Here is a 15,364-nt window from a genome sequence, read left to right on the forward strand (position 1 = left end):
GGGTCGTCTGTATTAGGCCCATAATATGATACAATGATTAGTTCACTTCCACTAAAATTAACTCCTGCCAAGACCCATCTTCCTGATTGGTCCGTTAAGCTTGACTTTATAATTCCTCCACTTCCAGCTTTGATCAAAATGGCAACTCCTTTGTTTTCCGCCGACTGTCCGGAACAACAAAATGCACCTACCCATCTAATCCTCCCAAAGAGCTCATTAGCCTCGGTATGACTCAAATGGGTCTCCTGGAGAAGGACAACTTTAGCCGGAGACTGCTCCAGGTATTTTAGAATTAACTTGCATCTCCGTGAGCAACGAAGCCCATTAACATTCCAGGAGATACATGGGATATTATTATCTATCATCTGTTAGTCTCTTCCCCTGCAACCCCTGGTGTGCCCATCTATTGAAATTAAAACTCCTATAGAATTTTGTGAAGTGAAGACTTTTTTTTTCTTCTTTTCTCCCCTCCCCTACCACCCACACCCCCACACCCTTCCTCCCTCTATTCCATCCCCCCCTTCCTCCCTGGGGAACCCTCCCTTTCTTCTTGAGCATTACGCTCCTAGACGGAACCCACCCCCCCCTGATCGTGTATGAATTTAAATAGCAAAAAAGGTGCATACATAATAAGAGGGAAAAAAAAACTTTGCTTGCTTTTTCGGCAGTGAATACTGCATAGCAGATAATGGTGGTGTTAAAAATGAGAGGGAAGGTAATATGTATATGTTATACTAACCTTAGTGCTGTAACCTCACTGTTATAACAGACTACCTCATATCCATCTTATCCCTACCTTCTAACTACAACCTGCATTGCCTCTCCACTCCCCCCTTACTGCTCCCCCTGATCTTTTCAATCAGATTGTCCGCTTCCTCAATATGACGGATGTTATGCATATGGTTGTTCCACATTAAGCGGAGTAATGCGAGGAATCTGTGCGGGCATGAGCCCCCAATGAGTTCAAGGTCGCCAGTCTCTTGCCCATCTCCCATTGTTTTGTTGCAGTTATATGGGAGACGTCTGAACGTATCGTAAAGGCGAATGAACTAGAGAAGGAGGTTGATCTTATTGAATCAGCTTTGAGGGCCAAGGACAGAAACCTCTCTTTGGTGGCATATGTCAAAAAATGTACTAGGATATTTCTAGGACGCTCCTTCACTGGATTTCTTCTGTATGGGTCCCGATGGACTCTCTGAATATCAGTCAATAGATCTTGGTCGACATCGGTAGAGTCCTTTAAGATTGTTGTTTTAAGGACTGCAACAATAAATGCCTTAATGTCGTTCCCCTCAAGGTCTTCGGGCACATTCAGGAATTTTAAATTATTCTTCCTTGAGTGATTTTCAAGTCTCTCAAGATCGTCCTTCATTTCTCGATTTTGCTGAACCAGCTCGTCCATGGTATCTGTAGAGGCAGTGATCGCTTCTTTGATCTTAGGGAGCTCCTCTTCCAATACATCGGTCCGTAGTGAGACCTCCTCGACCTTCCGAGCCAGTGCGTCACAGGAAGCCTGAATGGCCGTCTGATTTGCCTCTGATATGGTGAACCGTTTCCCTATATCCTCCTTCAAACCTAGTAGAATAGCTGCCAAAGTCCCCGGAGTAAAGGCTGTCGGAAGGGTATCACTTACAAATACGCCATTGCTGATCGAATCAGAACTCTCATGAACAGAACTACTTCCACCCTCCTTTTGATTAGTTGAGACCTCCTTAGGCTCCCCCTGATCTCCCCGGACCGTATCCTGCTCCTCTTGGGTGTCTTGAATGTCAAGGGCAGAAAAACTGTTCAAAAGTTCTACGGTAGGGTGCACTGTGTCCAGTACAGGAGACGAAAACATCTGTAACTTTGGGATAGACTGAGATAGCTCACCCTCAGTGCTTAATGAAGGCTCTATATATGTCTTGTCTGAAGAAGCTTCTACTATTGCACTGCCCGTAGTATTAACAATAGCAATATTCACAGCCATCTTTTTAGACCTGTCTAAAACACTCGAGGAAAGAACCTTATAGTAAGATTTCAATGATGGAGTAACTCTTACTGGGACAGAGGTTCCACCTTTTGCTCTTTTCCTGCTCTTCCCTTTCCCTTTCCCTGGGGGGGTATCCGTGTCAGTATAGCCTCCCCTCCCCTTCCCTCTCTGGGAAGTGGCCTTAACTTGAATTATAGGGGGGGAAATAGACGAATTTAAAGGGGCTGGTATTATATCGACGGCCTGCTTTCTTAATGTGTAGTAAGTGCTTCTTGCTTGGGAGCTATGTGAGGTGCTTGAAGCTGAGGTGGAGCTTGGTTCTAATAAAGGAGCATTAGGATCACACACCACTGTACAATCACCACCCTTCTCAATGCAAGGTTTATTTCCCTCACTATCAGACTGTAAGCCACTAATGGAGTTAAAATTAGAATCGCCCCCAATGCCTGATATATGAGAGGTACCAAATGATTCGTCACATACTTCTCCCCCCCTGCACCGCTGAATTACCCCTGCCCTTCCGTACCACGTGGAAGAAATTAGAGCGTTGTCCTCAGACTGGGAGAAGCAGCTGCACCGATATAACGTATGAACCTTACCAGGAGTTAAGCCAGGGGTCGAGCTTGCCACCCTTGCTGAAAAAAAAGTTCTGATGAGCCTACCAAGATTTCGTCGCCACGGCCTTGCAGCACCGAGCTCCCGGAGCCAAGCAGGCTCTACGAGGGGGCCGCTCTCTCCACTGTAAACCATCCGTAGGTTCGAGGCAAAAGCTACCGGCAGAGGAGCACTGAAATGCCGAACGCAGGCTCAAGCGACTCGAGACCAGAATCAGGGCGGGAAAGGAAATACGGGCACAGAAGCAATCCATACAGAGAAGGAGGTAAGAGAGTAAGAAATGCTGTATTCAGTCTCAGTTCACTGCCGAAACACACCAGTAAGCACCAAAAAGCCGCCAGCAAGCTAGCGGGATCGAAACACCATACTCAGGGGAGGAGCTCCGTCACGGCCGTTAGCTTCCGGCCGTCATGTTCCCCCCTCTCGTATCTTTGTAATGTTAATTATTTGTCTCACTAAAGTTTTCAGCTTAGATGTGGCTGAGCTGTGTTTTGCCATGGGAGCATGGGATTCTTGCTTGGGTGCTGACCGAGTGAGAAGTCACACTCGACCTATGTTAAGAATAAAACCATTTTTATGTTTACCCTCGTGATTTGGTGGTTCTTCACAACATAATTTCTGCGACAAGTTGTCTGCCAGCTCATTGTGAAGAAGTCATAGTGTGATGTTCTAAAAATAGGAGTGCCGGGGAGCTGACTAAGTCGACTAAAGGGAAAACGAAGCCTTCAGGTCCGGCAACTACGATTTGGATTTTTGGGGGGTCAGTGAAGAAAGATTCCTGTGTCAGGCAAGGCACTGTACGTGAATGCTGTCACCATTATTGTGAGAGCCAACGAAGAAGGACAGTAAGCGTTATACGCTTCAAATGAGGTGTGGCACCAGCAAATGGCGGCAGTCAGCATTTAATTATACATGGCACCTATTTGACATTTTAGAACCCACAACTTTAGAAGCATGAATATATGATTATTCAACGATTTCAAGTTCCACGCATGCCTTTACCACGCGAATTTTACTTCGCATGTGTCTTTTGCACGCAGCATTTGACAACGCATGTTTTTACTCCGCAATCATAACGTTACGAAACATCTGACGTCCCATTTACATTTACATAATGATACTGATAGGCTACATGCAGTACGAAGGAAAAGATCGATGTTTTAAACAATAATAAACAGATTCCCTTACATTATATTTTTATTTTTTTCATAATGCGCTTAATTAATACCCTAATTTACAAAGTTTTGATTTATATCTTACCCCTGTACGTCTTTCACCATCAGCCCTTTCTTCCACCGACCACGGAAACAAGCGTCAAAACACGTCTATCAAAACTGATAACGGACTTCTATTATGACGTGCTCTTTTCCTTCAGCGTTTTGAGGCATTGTAGAGCGTTTTTTTTTACGTTTTTGAAATGTTCTTCTTATTTATTTATTAATATCCGCTTGTTTTTTTTTTTTTGGGGGGGGGAACCCCCCCCAACCCCCCCTAGCCTCCCCCCAGTCCCCCCCCAGCCCCTTAATCCCCCCCTCCCCCCAGCCCCCCAAAGCCAACGCAGATCGTACTTGCAGAACGACGACAGGAAGGAATACCACTCGCGTGGTAAAGACGGTCGTTGAAGGCTTACGCGTGGGAAAGACCTTTGCGTGGTGAGTGACGCGTGGTAAACGTTATGCGTGTTATTTGCTTCGTAGTAAATGATGTTTCCCGTAACAAGTCAGAACCGGAAGTGTGTAAAGGCAAAAGCGCACAGACATAGCACGTATTGGAACAGCTTGGCAGTGCAGTGGTGATGTTAAAATATGACAAACACTGTAATCTGTTGAATCCAGTTTAATGCTTGTACACCACCAACTAGATGCTGCCAGTCTCCTCAGTCCTCAGTCCCCTAACTGCTTACATGCAGTCATTGCCATGGATACCAGAACTGGAAGACCCGAACATTAACAGTAAAACATTCCATGTTGCAGCTGAATGAATAAAACACATCCCCTATACTAAAGATCAAGTAAGATAAATAAACAACATTCGAAATTAACAATAACAATAAAATAAAGACAAAAATATATCACATGGAATTATGATGCATTCAACACATAGTCTTTAAAACGTGAAGGAACATGAGGAGATCTCTGAGGAAATCTCTTGGGGGAACTGTCAGAAGTCTTGGGGGAACGGTCAGAAGACCTGGTTAAACCAGAGTCAAAAGAAGTACGTTTAAGACTAGAAGAAAACGTAGACACATCACCCTCAAATTTGACCAATCTAGACATATTCCACTTGCAACCATTCTGCATTGTTACAACATTTTTGTGAATGGAAGCAATGACAAAAGGACCCATATACTCTGTTATCCCCTTTTTGTTCAACCTTGGTTTTTTAACTAAAACAATGTCACCAACATTCCAAACTTTAACTTTCACAGAAGAATTCTTCAAATCATATCTTTCCTTATACCTTGTTTGATAAGATTGAATCCTAGACTCTACTTCTTTCCTTTCTAAAGGGACAATAGTTTCAGAAAATAACCACACAGGATTCACTTTGGAATGAGCTTGTCTCCCTCTTAAAGCCTGAAAAGGAGAACACTTCATTACATAATTTACAGTAGTGCGATGAGCCCACCATGTGTCACGTAAAACATCCTTAAGAGAAACCTTTGTTTCTATAGCTCTTGTACACAACCTTTCACAACACGGTTCATACGTTCTGCAAGGCCATTGGCCTGTGGAGAATAAAGGGCAGTCTTGAGATGAGTTATTCCAAATACTTTAAAAAAAATCATTCATATCATTAGAAGTGAATTGCACCCCATTATCGGTGATGAGGTACTTGGGGATACCCTCACACGCAAACTCATCTTTTAAAAAATCTACAACAACCCTAGTGTTAATAGTGCTGACCCATCTGGTGGAAACCCATTTAGAAGTATAGTCAACTAAAAGAATTACAAATCTTTCAGCAGGAGGCAGCAAATCAAAAGGGCCCATAAGATCAAGACCTAACTTAGTCCTAGGTTTATTGGGAATGGTGAAAGGTGAAAGATGAGCTGAATTGACAACTTTAGATTTATCATTTGAAGAGCATTGTAAGCAGTCTTTAACCACTTGCTCTACTTGATGATCCATATGAGGGACCAATATCGCTCACGCAACCTTGACTGGGTGAGACTCCTCCCCAGGTGTCCTTCATGTGCTAAATTGATTAACTTAGGTCTCAAATTAGATGGAGGTATTAATCTTTCACCACGTACTAAATCATCATGCAACAGTGGTAATTCATCTCTAACAGACCAGAAAGGAACAAGTTCAGGATCCACACTCTTGTAGTGTGAAGGCCAGCCTTTAATCACAAACTCTTTAACTGAGGAAAAAAAGGAATCATGAATTGTAGCATCAGTCCATTCTTCTTGGATGATTGCAGGCTCTTTAACCCAATTGACACATGGTGACTCAACATTAGCAAAATCATCACACACATCAAGAGGTAGTCTTGACAAACAATCAGATATTTTGTTTGATGAACCAGGAAGATACTGTACTTGAAAATTAAATTCTTCTAAACCTTCACTCCACCGTTTTAACCTTGGAGTTAACCTTTCACTCTCCATGCACGAAAATATGTGAATAAGAGGTCGATGGTCAGATCTCACAATAAAAGGAATGCCCCAAAGATCAAATGTAAAATGTTTAACAGCCCACACAATAGCAAGTGCCTCTCTTTCCATACAAGAATACTGTTGCTCATTTTTCTTTAACGCTCTAGAGGCAAAAGCAATAACTTTTTCAACTCCAGAATCAACTTGGGTGAGAACTGCACCGAGGCCTGACAAACAGGCGTCTGTGGTGAGGAATGTTTTTTTTTAGTGTCAAAATGACTAAGACTGGGATGTTGACTAATGGTGTTCTTGACAGATATAAAAGCTTCATTGCAATCATTATTCCATTGGAAATTGACTCCTTTTGTTTAATAAATTCCTGATGGGTTCAACCACAGATGCAAACCCCTTGATGAATTTAGCATAAAATTCAGCCAGGCCCAGAAAAGACCTAACTTGATCTTTATCACAAAGAGTAGGCGCATCAACTATGCTCTTAGCAAGTTCGAGTTTTGGTTGTATGCCTTCACCAGAAATCACATGACCAAGATACGTAACAGAAGACACACCAATTTTGCATTTTTGTTTCTTAACAGTCAGCCCTTTGTCAGAAAGTCTTTGCAATACTTTCCTCAGTGTGACATTATGATCAGAATCATTGGTACCATAAACAAGAACATCATCCTGAAAAAATAGGATGTTTGACATATCACCAAGAACCAACTTCATGATTCGTTGAAAACATGCGGCGGCTGATGCCAACCCGAAAGGCATCCTGACAAATTGGAAAGCCCCAAGCGGTGTTACAAAAGACGTAAGGTGTTTTGAGTCAACATGAAGTAATACTTGGTGGTATGCTGAGGATAGATCTAATACCGAGAAAACTTCTGCCCCATGTAACATAGTAATCGACTCAGCAATGTTGGGAAGGGGTTGGAGATCCACCCAAATCCATTTATTCAGACCCCTGAGGTCCACACACATCCTGATGTTCTTCCCACCATCCTTAGGGCCCAAAACCACTGGGGCCAACCATTCGGATGACTCAATCTCCTCAATCACATTCAGACTAATCAGTCTGTCAAGTTCTGCTTTCAATGGAACCATCATCATATTAGGAACCTTCCTAACTTTATGTACACATGGCACAGCATTTTTTTTTAAGAATGATACGATGCTCAAAGTCTTTCAGTAATCCAAGCTTATCCGAAAAAACGTGAGGAAATTTCCCAAAGAATTCTTTGGAGCTTGAATTGAAATAAATTAACATTACCTGGTCTGAGGGCTTAAGAGCATTGGGATTGAGGATTATACCCAAATCCCTTTGATGCCTCAATCCCAAAAGATTGTCACCTCGATGTGGCACATATATTTTTCCAATGGTTTCTCTGCCCTTGAAATGTATCCTCATAACAGTATAACCAACCACATCTATACGTGCTCCTCCATAACTAATTGGATTGATGTCAGGAGAAAGTAATTGAACATCAGGGAAAGTTTTGTTCCACACTATAGTACCTACCATGGTAAAGGGAGATCCTAAATCTGCCAAAACAACAAAAACCTTCTCACGAATCTGAATTTCACATTCTGGCATAAAAATAGGTTCAGCATCAATAACCCCATCACTTCTCACACTAGACACAGTCATTCTGGGGTTACTAAGCACTTTGTCCATACTGTCAATACAATGCACCTTGTTGCCAGATTTGCAGACCCTGGCATAATGGCCTTTCATATCACATTTGAGGCAAGTTGCCGATTTAGCATAGCAGTTGGGGAAACTGGATGAGTGATTAGTACTCCCACATCTATAACATTTCACTTTACCATGTTCAAAGTGAAATTTTGTTTTTGAGTTAGGAGTTACTTTATTTATACCATCACCTACAGTCAACAGCGCTGGAAACTTCATGAATGCTGCTAGGCGTTAAAGTACTGTCAGAAATAGGTTTGTGCTCTTTCATCTCTTTCACCCAACCAGAAGTGTTCTCTATCCCTTCAACTATAGAAGTAGCCTCTTTCAGAGAAGGATTTTTAGACAGAAGCTTTTCTTGGACTCTAGAACTATTGGTATATCGTACAAGTTGATCACGAATTAAAGACTCAGTTAATTCTCCAAACCCACAAGTTCTAGCTAGATTCTTCAGTGAAGCTATGTAATTTCCAACCCTTTCAGTAGATTCTTGAACCCTCATAAAAAATGTGTGTCTTTCCAATACTACATTTATACATGGACCAAAGTAATTCTCAAGCATTTTCATGGACATTTCAAAAACATCAGCAGGCTGTCCAGAACCCTCACCAACAGGTAATTCATCAATGCTATCGTAAATGTTGCGACCTTCAACACCTAAGTTGTGGAGAAGGATTGCTTGCTTCCTAAAAGCAGAAAATCTCTCGCCCCCTATGGCCACTAAATATGAATCGAAAAGATTCTTCCAATGTTTCCATGGAAGCAGGGGTTCACCCTTTTCACATAAGGAGGCAGGGGGTTGACTCATGGAAGTGGATGACATGATACAAAAGAGATAGTGGATAGGAACGAGCTGAAAAGAAGAAAAACAAATGCTTAAATCAAAATCACCTAAACTTGTAAAAGTCAGACTTTTTCAGAAATTTACCTACCAGTCTATTTGCTAAGAACAATAAAAAAAATGGTTCTGAAAGTTAATATATATGCATTATATCCTTATCTGTATTGATAATAACGTAGAAATAGTCTCAAAGAATGCTCAATTCCAAGACAAGATGTTCAAAATCCTAGCGTGCGATATACAAGATCACTTGCCGAGTAAATTTCCTTCTGTTATATAGTGTTACTATAGTGTTACTATGGAAATGCCGATGTGTACGCTGTTCCCGCAGTTCACAGGAAAGATTGCAGCTTCGGTGGCATTGCTAAGGAAACGCAAACATGAAATACAAGATGGCGCACATCAACGTGAAGAGGCGTCACACGTCAAGCGTTGCTTGCACGTAGCGTCAGAGGCATCAGAAGCTCTTTGGCGAGTAACGTGAGGACGTCAGCGGTTCTACACACGGGAGAAGAACACGCACTGCAGCTCGCTCAAGCTCCGACAATTTGAAGGTAAACAGCAACGTCTTTTTCGAAGCGCCGTTACACCGTAGTACAATCCATGGATGTTTAATTACAACAACGATTTCCAAATTATCTCGATAACACCACACCCCAATTGAAAGTATAGGAAGGTGCAAATCATCCGAAATTCGATGTTAAAGTTGTTGAAGTCTTTCCAAAGAAACAAAGTCCAAACAGTCAAAGTCTATGACGAATTTTACTCAGTTGAGAGTTTCAGTCCGGTCAGTCATCAAATAATTCACAGGGAACACCATGCGAGGATACTGGTTTGGCAGCAACGCTAATATTCAGTCTTTAGATTCGTGGTCCAAATTTAATTCCAGTCCTGAAATTCGTGGGTTCACGGGGGAATTGGTGGTAACGCTGCTTGTCCCCGACAAGCCTTCCGTCGTCATCAGAGTTAAAATATGACAAACACTGTGATCTGTTGAATCCAGTTTAATGCTTGTACACCACCAACTAGATGCTGCCAGTCTCCTCAGTCCTCAGTCCCCTAACTGCTTACATGCAGTCATTGCCATGGAGACCAGAACTGGAAGACCAGAACATTAACAGTAAAGCATTCCATGTTGCAGATGAATGAATAGAACAGGTGGCTCACAGCAGTTGGACATATTGCTTTTAAAAAAAAAAAAAAACAAGAGTGCAAGTCTTCATGTGGTTCTGGAGCCACGTAACATTGTCTAAAGGGCACACTTACACTGTGTGCATGCTCCGTGTGGGTCTTGAGACACAAAGCATTTTCTCTACAGCGTGTTTGTACAGGCAGATTGTTTGTCACGATTGCCTATGAATTGGGAGGTAGTTGATGGGGAAGGGGTGAGGAGGAGTGAGAGGGAGGGTGATATAGCGAGCATCCTTATCCTTGGAATTCCTCGACAAGTGCACATCATCCAACACCTGCAAAACCTCCACTGGCTCCCCGTTGAGAAGAGAATAACCTTCAAGATAATCATCCACACCTTCAAATGCCTCCATCACACCGGAACCCCACACCTCATGTACTCAAGAGAAACCTCCGATCCTCCGACCTTACCCTCGCCAAAACCCAGCGTATCCACAGAACCAGACGGGTGAAGGGTCATCTCCCACATCGCAGCCAGGACCAAGAACAAGCTCCCTGTCGACATCAGACATGCCCCCTCTCTGCACATCTTCAGGAAGACACTCAAGACCTGGCTCTTTGACTGAACTGAGCTGCTTACCCCACCAGCGCCTTGAGACCCTCACGGGTGAGTAGCACGCTTACAATTCCCTGATTGATTGATTAACCGGGAGCTTACTCCAGGCCTTGGCTGCGATGTAGGAGAAGGCTCTTCCACCCGCTCTGGTTCTGCGGATGCGCATGGTTTCTGCTAGGGCGAGGTCGGCGGAGCGGAGTTTTGTTTTGGGTACGTTGAAAGAGACTTTTCATTGAGGTATTTGGATCCGGTGTAGTGGAAGGATTTGTAGGTGTAGTGGGGTAGCATGAAGCTTACTCTCTTCTCGACGGGGAGCCAGTGGAAGTCTCGCAGGTGTTGGGTGATGTGCTCATGTCGCGGGATGCGGAGGACAAGACTGGCCGCGGTACCGTAGCTCACATTCTTATCATGTTCTATTACGTCAGTGGACACGTTCTAAGTCAAAGTTATAGCATATTTGGGGACTTTGCTGCATGTGAGGTTGGGAAATCACAAGTTTACATTACCCCAGTATTGTGACATTGTGTGTGAACACAGGCATATGTGTTTATCTCCCAGCACTCCAGACGAGAGCATGGGAAGCCATTGGATCTAGAATTATGTTATTGTAACCATTTGTATGTAACAATGCATAGCAGTTACTTGATTTTTTCTATTGTTTTGCTGCCTCATGCTGGGAAATGGGAGAATGGGAGTGAGGAAAGTATTTAATTTTGCACTGGAGAATGGGAGTGAGGAAAGTATTTAATGTTCTTTGCTGACCTTTAGTGGCTGATGTTAATATGATGTTATGTACACATTTAGGGCCAGATGTAGGTAGCCCTTTACCGGTCGGTAACGGACGAAAATCGGTATTTTTCGGCCGTTACCGACCGGTATAGAGCATTCGGGATGTAGGAGACCGAAAATCGTCCGATTCGGTAAAGTTACCGAATCGGTAAAATACAGAATCGGATAATTTACCGAATCGGTATATTTACCGAATCGCAACCGTTTGCGAATCAGTATTTTTACCGAATCGGTAAAGTTACCGAATCGGTAAAATACCGAATCGGTAAATAAGAAATGGTCAAATTGTATATTGAGATGTAGGGAAGCTCTTAAATACCGAATTTGCTTGAAATTCGGTATTTAAGAGTCGGTATTTACCATGGATTGAAATCAGGTGGTAACCAGGTGCATCCTATAAAAAAGGACCCAAAATGCAATTCTGTTTGCACAATGGCGGTATTTTATGTCATTGCAAGATGGCTACGGCTTCAGGAGGAAGGAGAGAGGGAATGGCAGAGAGAGGAGCAGGTCTACAGACAGAGGGTCGCCTTGTTCATGCTCACAGAGGCAGAGATACTCCAGAGGTACAGGTTGGCCCCAGACACCATCTTGGACCTCATCAGGGACCTTACACCACTGTTGGAGCACACCACGCCAAGGGCACACACAATTCCACCCCACGTGCAGGTGCTGTGCAGCCTACACCTGCTTGCGTCTGGGAGCTACCAGAGCATGGTTGCTGCGGTAGGTGGGGTGACCCAGAGCAGCCTGTCAAGGTTTTTCCACAAATTCCTTGACGCCATGTTACAGAGGATGGAGCATTGCATTTCTTTTCCTGCAACCCATGCTGAACTGGTCCAAACAAAATCTGACTTTTACCAGATGGCTCGATTCCCCAATATAATTGGCTGCATAGATGGTACGCACATTCCCATTTGTCCCCCTGCTGCCACTGAATATATATACCGGAACGGGAAGTCCACCCACACCCTTAATGTGCAGGTGATTTGCAATGCAAGTGCGCCATCACTGACCTTGTGGCAAAATTCCCTGGGAGTACCCACGCCTCCTATATATTTCAGAACAGCGGCATCTATGCACGGCTGACTGCAGGGGAATTTGGTGAAGGATACCTCCTAGGTAAGACACAGTGTCCGACCCCCTTAACACCTATTGCAGTAATGTAGTGTAGTTCCTATTATCCCAATAGGCTCTGCGCATTGGAATAATACCTTCAATAGTAAAGGCCTAGACCAGACGTTAACTAGGTCTACTACTGTCGATATTAGACTTAAAGTTTTGGGTTTGCCAGCTAGCTCAGAGTTCACTAGAAACTTTCTCGAATGTTCAGGAAGGAATTAACTTCCCTGATTAGACAAGAAGGGATTTCGTTTCTGACAACCATAGAACATGACAACTTTGCTCTCCCCTAATCAAGAGTATATCTCGAGAGTCGTGTGAACAAAAGGCAATTTATTTTACTCAGTCAGTACGTGCATTCTTAGTCTCATCAGATTGTAGTGAAAAGGAAGAGACGGGCGTATTCAATAAAAAGGTGTTATTTATTGATCAGTCTCTTTTCTCATACAAGAGAAATGGATCGATATTATTGCAATACTTATAGCTAAGTAAAGTGCATACATTAAAAGCAATAGTATGAAATAATACTGTAAAAACATTGATATGGTTTCTAAGCCATAAGATGTTTTAAAATGAATAAAATATATTACATACACATATACATTTGACTAAACGTACTCAACTGGTGTTTCTAAATACGCCTACCCCGTGTACCTGACCTAAGCCTAATACGTGGGCGGGAATAGAAAGCTACAGTTTAAGTTAAGTTTGTTTTTGCCAAGTGAATAACTAAGGAATTCTCTGCGAGGGGTTATTCAGTTCTGTACCTGGAATCTAGGTTGAATGAGGGATGGTATCTCTCTCTCTGGTCTCGATATTCCAGGCTGCCTGCGAGGGCTACCCGGAAGCGCCGGTGCTGGATTTCTCGGCAGGAGAAAGCAGCTTCTTGTTCTCAGCGCGTCAGGAAGGCGGGGCTGCGCCAGCGGGGTCTGCTCTGCTCTTCGCTTCGGCAAGTATGGCTGCTCCGTCTCGTCACCACCGCGTGTGTTTGCATAGGGCAATATCGGTAATATTTATACCTTTAAGGTGCCGAGATTGACGTAAGGATGGACATAGATACGTCAATAAGGATGTCATACGACTTGCTCGTTAGCACATTCTTTTGCTGAAGTTCTCGGTGAAATCAAAACAATGGCCGCAGGGTTTTGCCCAGGTTGTCATAGGTTTGATTTGTTATGAGAACTCCGTATGCCTTATCAGGGGCTGGAGGAATATCGCTTGTCTAATTAGATCGCAAGCGTTATGACCTAATCAGATAACACGTTCCTGTGCCGTAGTGTGACTGCGTCAGATAACGGTATCTGCATCATGGGGGTTTTCTGCCTCATGGGCTGACTGCTAGTTAACTTGTTGGTTTGTTTAACCAGAATAGGGTCAGGAATAGGGGGATCGATTCAGAACCTATAGGAATACATCACACCCACTCCACGCTAACTATGGACATATTTACTAATCTATGCATAGTAAAAACATACTATAGAGTATAGTGTATACCTTACCACCCCAAAATACATAAATGCATTTTGAAATTTTTCAAATATACGGAAAAATTGCAATCATATGTATTGTATGCACTCAAGCTGTAGAATAATGGCAAAGTAATTACGCATTTGTATACATTATTGCTATTTGGTATATGAGAATTTACACATGAAATGGCTCTTAATACAGAAAAAAAGTTCGAGACCATTCCATCACAGAATAAAATATTCATGAACATACCAGCGGGCAGCTAATGTCTATAAGCTATTTAAAATGTAGAAACCTTAGTTCTCTAAGAATAGTTCTTTACTTTAAGCAGAAGATAGTGTCCCGAAAAATAGGCAAAAATATTTTGGGGCTGCTGAAAAATTGCTGTCCGTGAACTGGAGGTAAAATTGTTCATGTGACTTTATTTTTAAAGTTGAAGGCCGAATTCAGGGAACGCCGTGTGCGAGCTTGCTCAAAAGTCTCTATTTCTGCTCTGGTGAGAACATCATATCATTCAGGCTTTCGAAAAAACTGTCAACAGCTTCCTGGGAAAGTTCCACTAACTCGGAAAAAGGTGTAACCATGCATTCGTGCGCATGATTGTCTCCATTGACATTCTGATTCGCATTGCTGACAGAAGGTCGTACCTGTTCGATGCTGCTTTCATCTTGAACTTCACTACCCCTCAATCGTAGTGGTGAAGCTTCCACGAATGCCGTCATCAGGATTGGTAGCCTTTGAGGGCAGCACAAAGCGTGAACCTTGATCGGGCTCAACAATGTTTCTGCATCCATTGGCGCATCCGATTGTAGCGTCAGACAGGTGTCTAACACGCATTCTTCTCCGCATAGCAGACACCTTAATACAGGTAAAACACATCTTTGCCACATTGGTCGAAATGATAGAAACCAAGTCATGTTCAGGTCTCTAAGCCGGGAGAGTCCCAGGATTTTTGATATCCGGTCCCGGTATCCAATGGCTAGGATTGTTTCTTCCCTTGTCGCAAGAGTTTTGTCTGTGACATGGGTTGCCATAACGAAAAATAAGGACTAAGAATAGGATTCCTGCAATTAGTCCCAAGATCAGGGGAAGTCCGCCAAAAATCGAATGGACGAAATCTGGAAAAATACCCAGTATGGCTTTGAATGGTGTTAATGCCATCGAAAATACTGTCTTAAATACCTTTGAGACCCCATTGGTATCAGAAATATTTAAGATTTCATTCAGGATTTCTGCGAAATGTATGGGGGAATTAGTTGATAACAATGAATGTATCTCTGCAGTCGTCCTTGCGACTTGTAGATCATACGTTTCTTTCGATGACGTGAGCCTTGTAGGCGTCTGAAGAAGCACTGTTTTCATTCTGCTTAAAGTATCTATTCGAATAGAAGTAATTTTCAAATTGGGCCATGCCCTTGCCTCCTTGTCTGGAAAGGAGCTGGGGAACAATGAGCGTCCACAGCACTTGACCTTCGCAGTCGTAGTTACGAGATAAGGAGTCCCGGGCATAA

General features: G+C 43.0%; 1 protein-coding gene across 1 annotated transcript in view; it reads left to right on the forward strand.

Moving 5' to 3' along the window:
- The first annotated feature begins 2,629 nt into the window (after positions 1 to 2,629).
- LOC144825162 (uromodulin-like) overlaps positions 2,630 to 15,364 on the forward strand; it is a 763,320-nt gene continuing 750,585 nt past the window's right edge. The window contains exon 1 of the mRNA XM_078684028.1: positions 2,630 to 2,852. Within this exon, the coding sequence (XP_078540154.1) occupies positions 2,765 to 2,852 (88 nt within the window). The 5' untranslated portion in view covers positions 2,630 to 2,764. The remainder of the gene's footprint in view (positions 2,853 to 15,364) is intronic.

The sequence above is a fragment of the Lissotriton helveticus genome, chromosome 3_1, assembly GCF_964261635.1.
Source record: "Lissotriton helveticus chromosome 3_1, aLisHel1.1, whole genome shotgun sequence".
NCBI classification, from domain to species: Eukaryota; Metazoa; Chordata; class Amphibia; order Caudata; family Salamandridae; genus Lissotriton; species Lissotriton helveticus.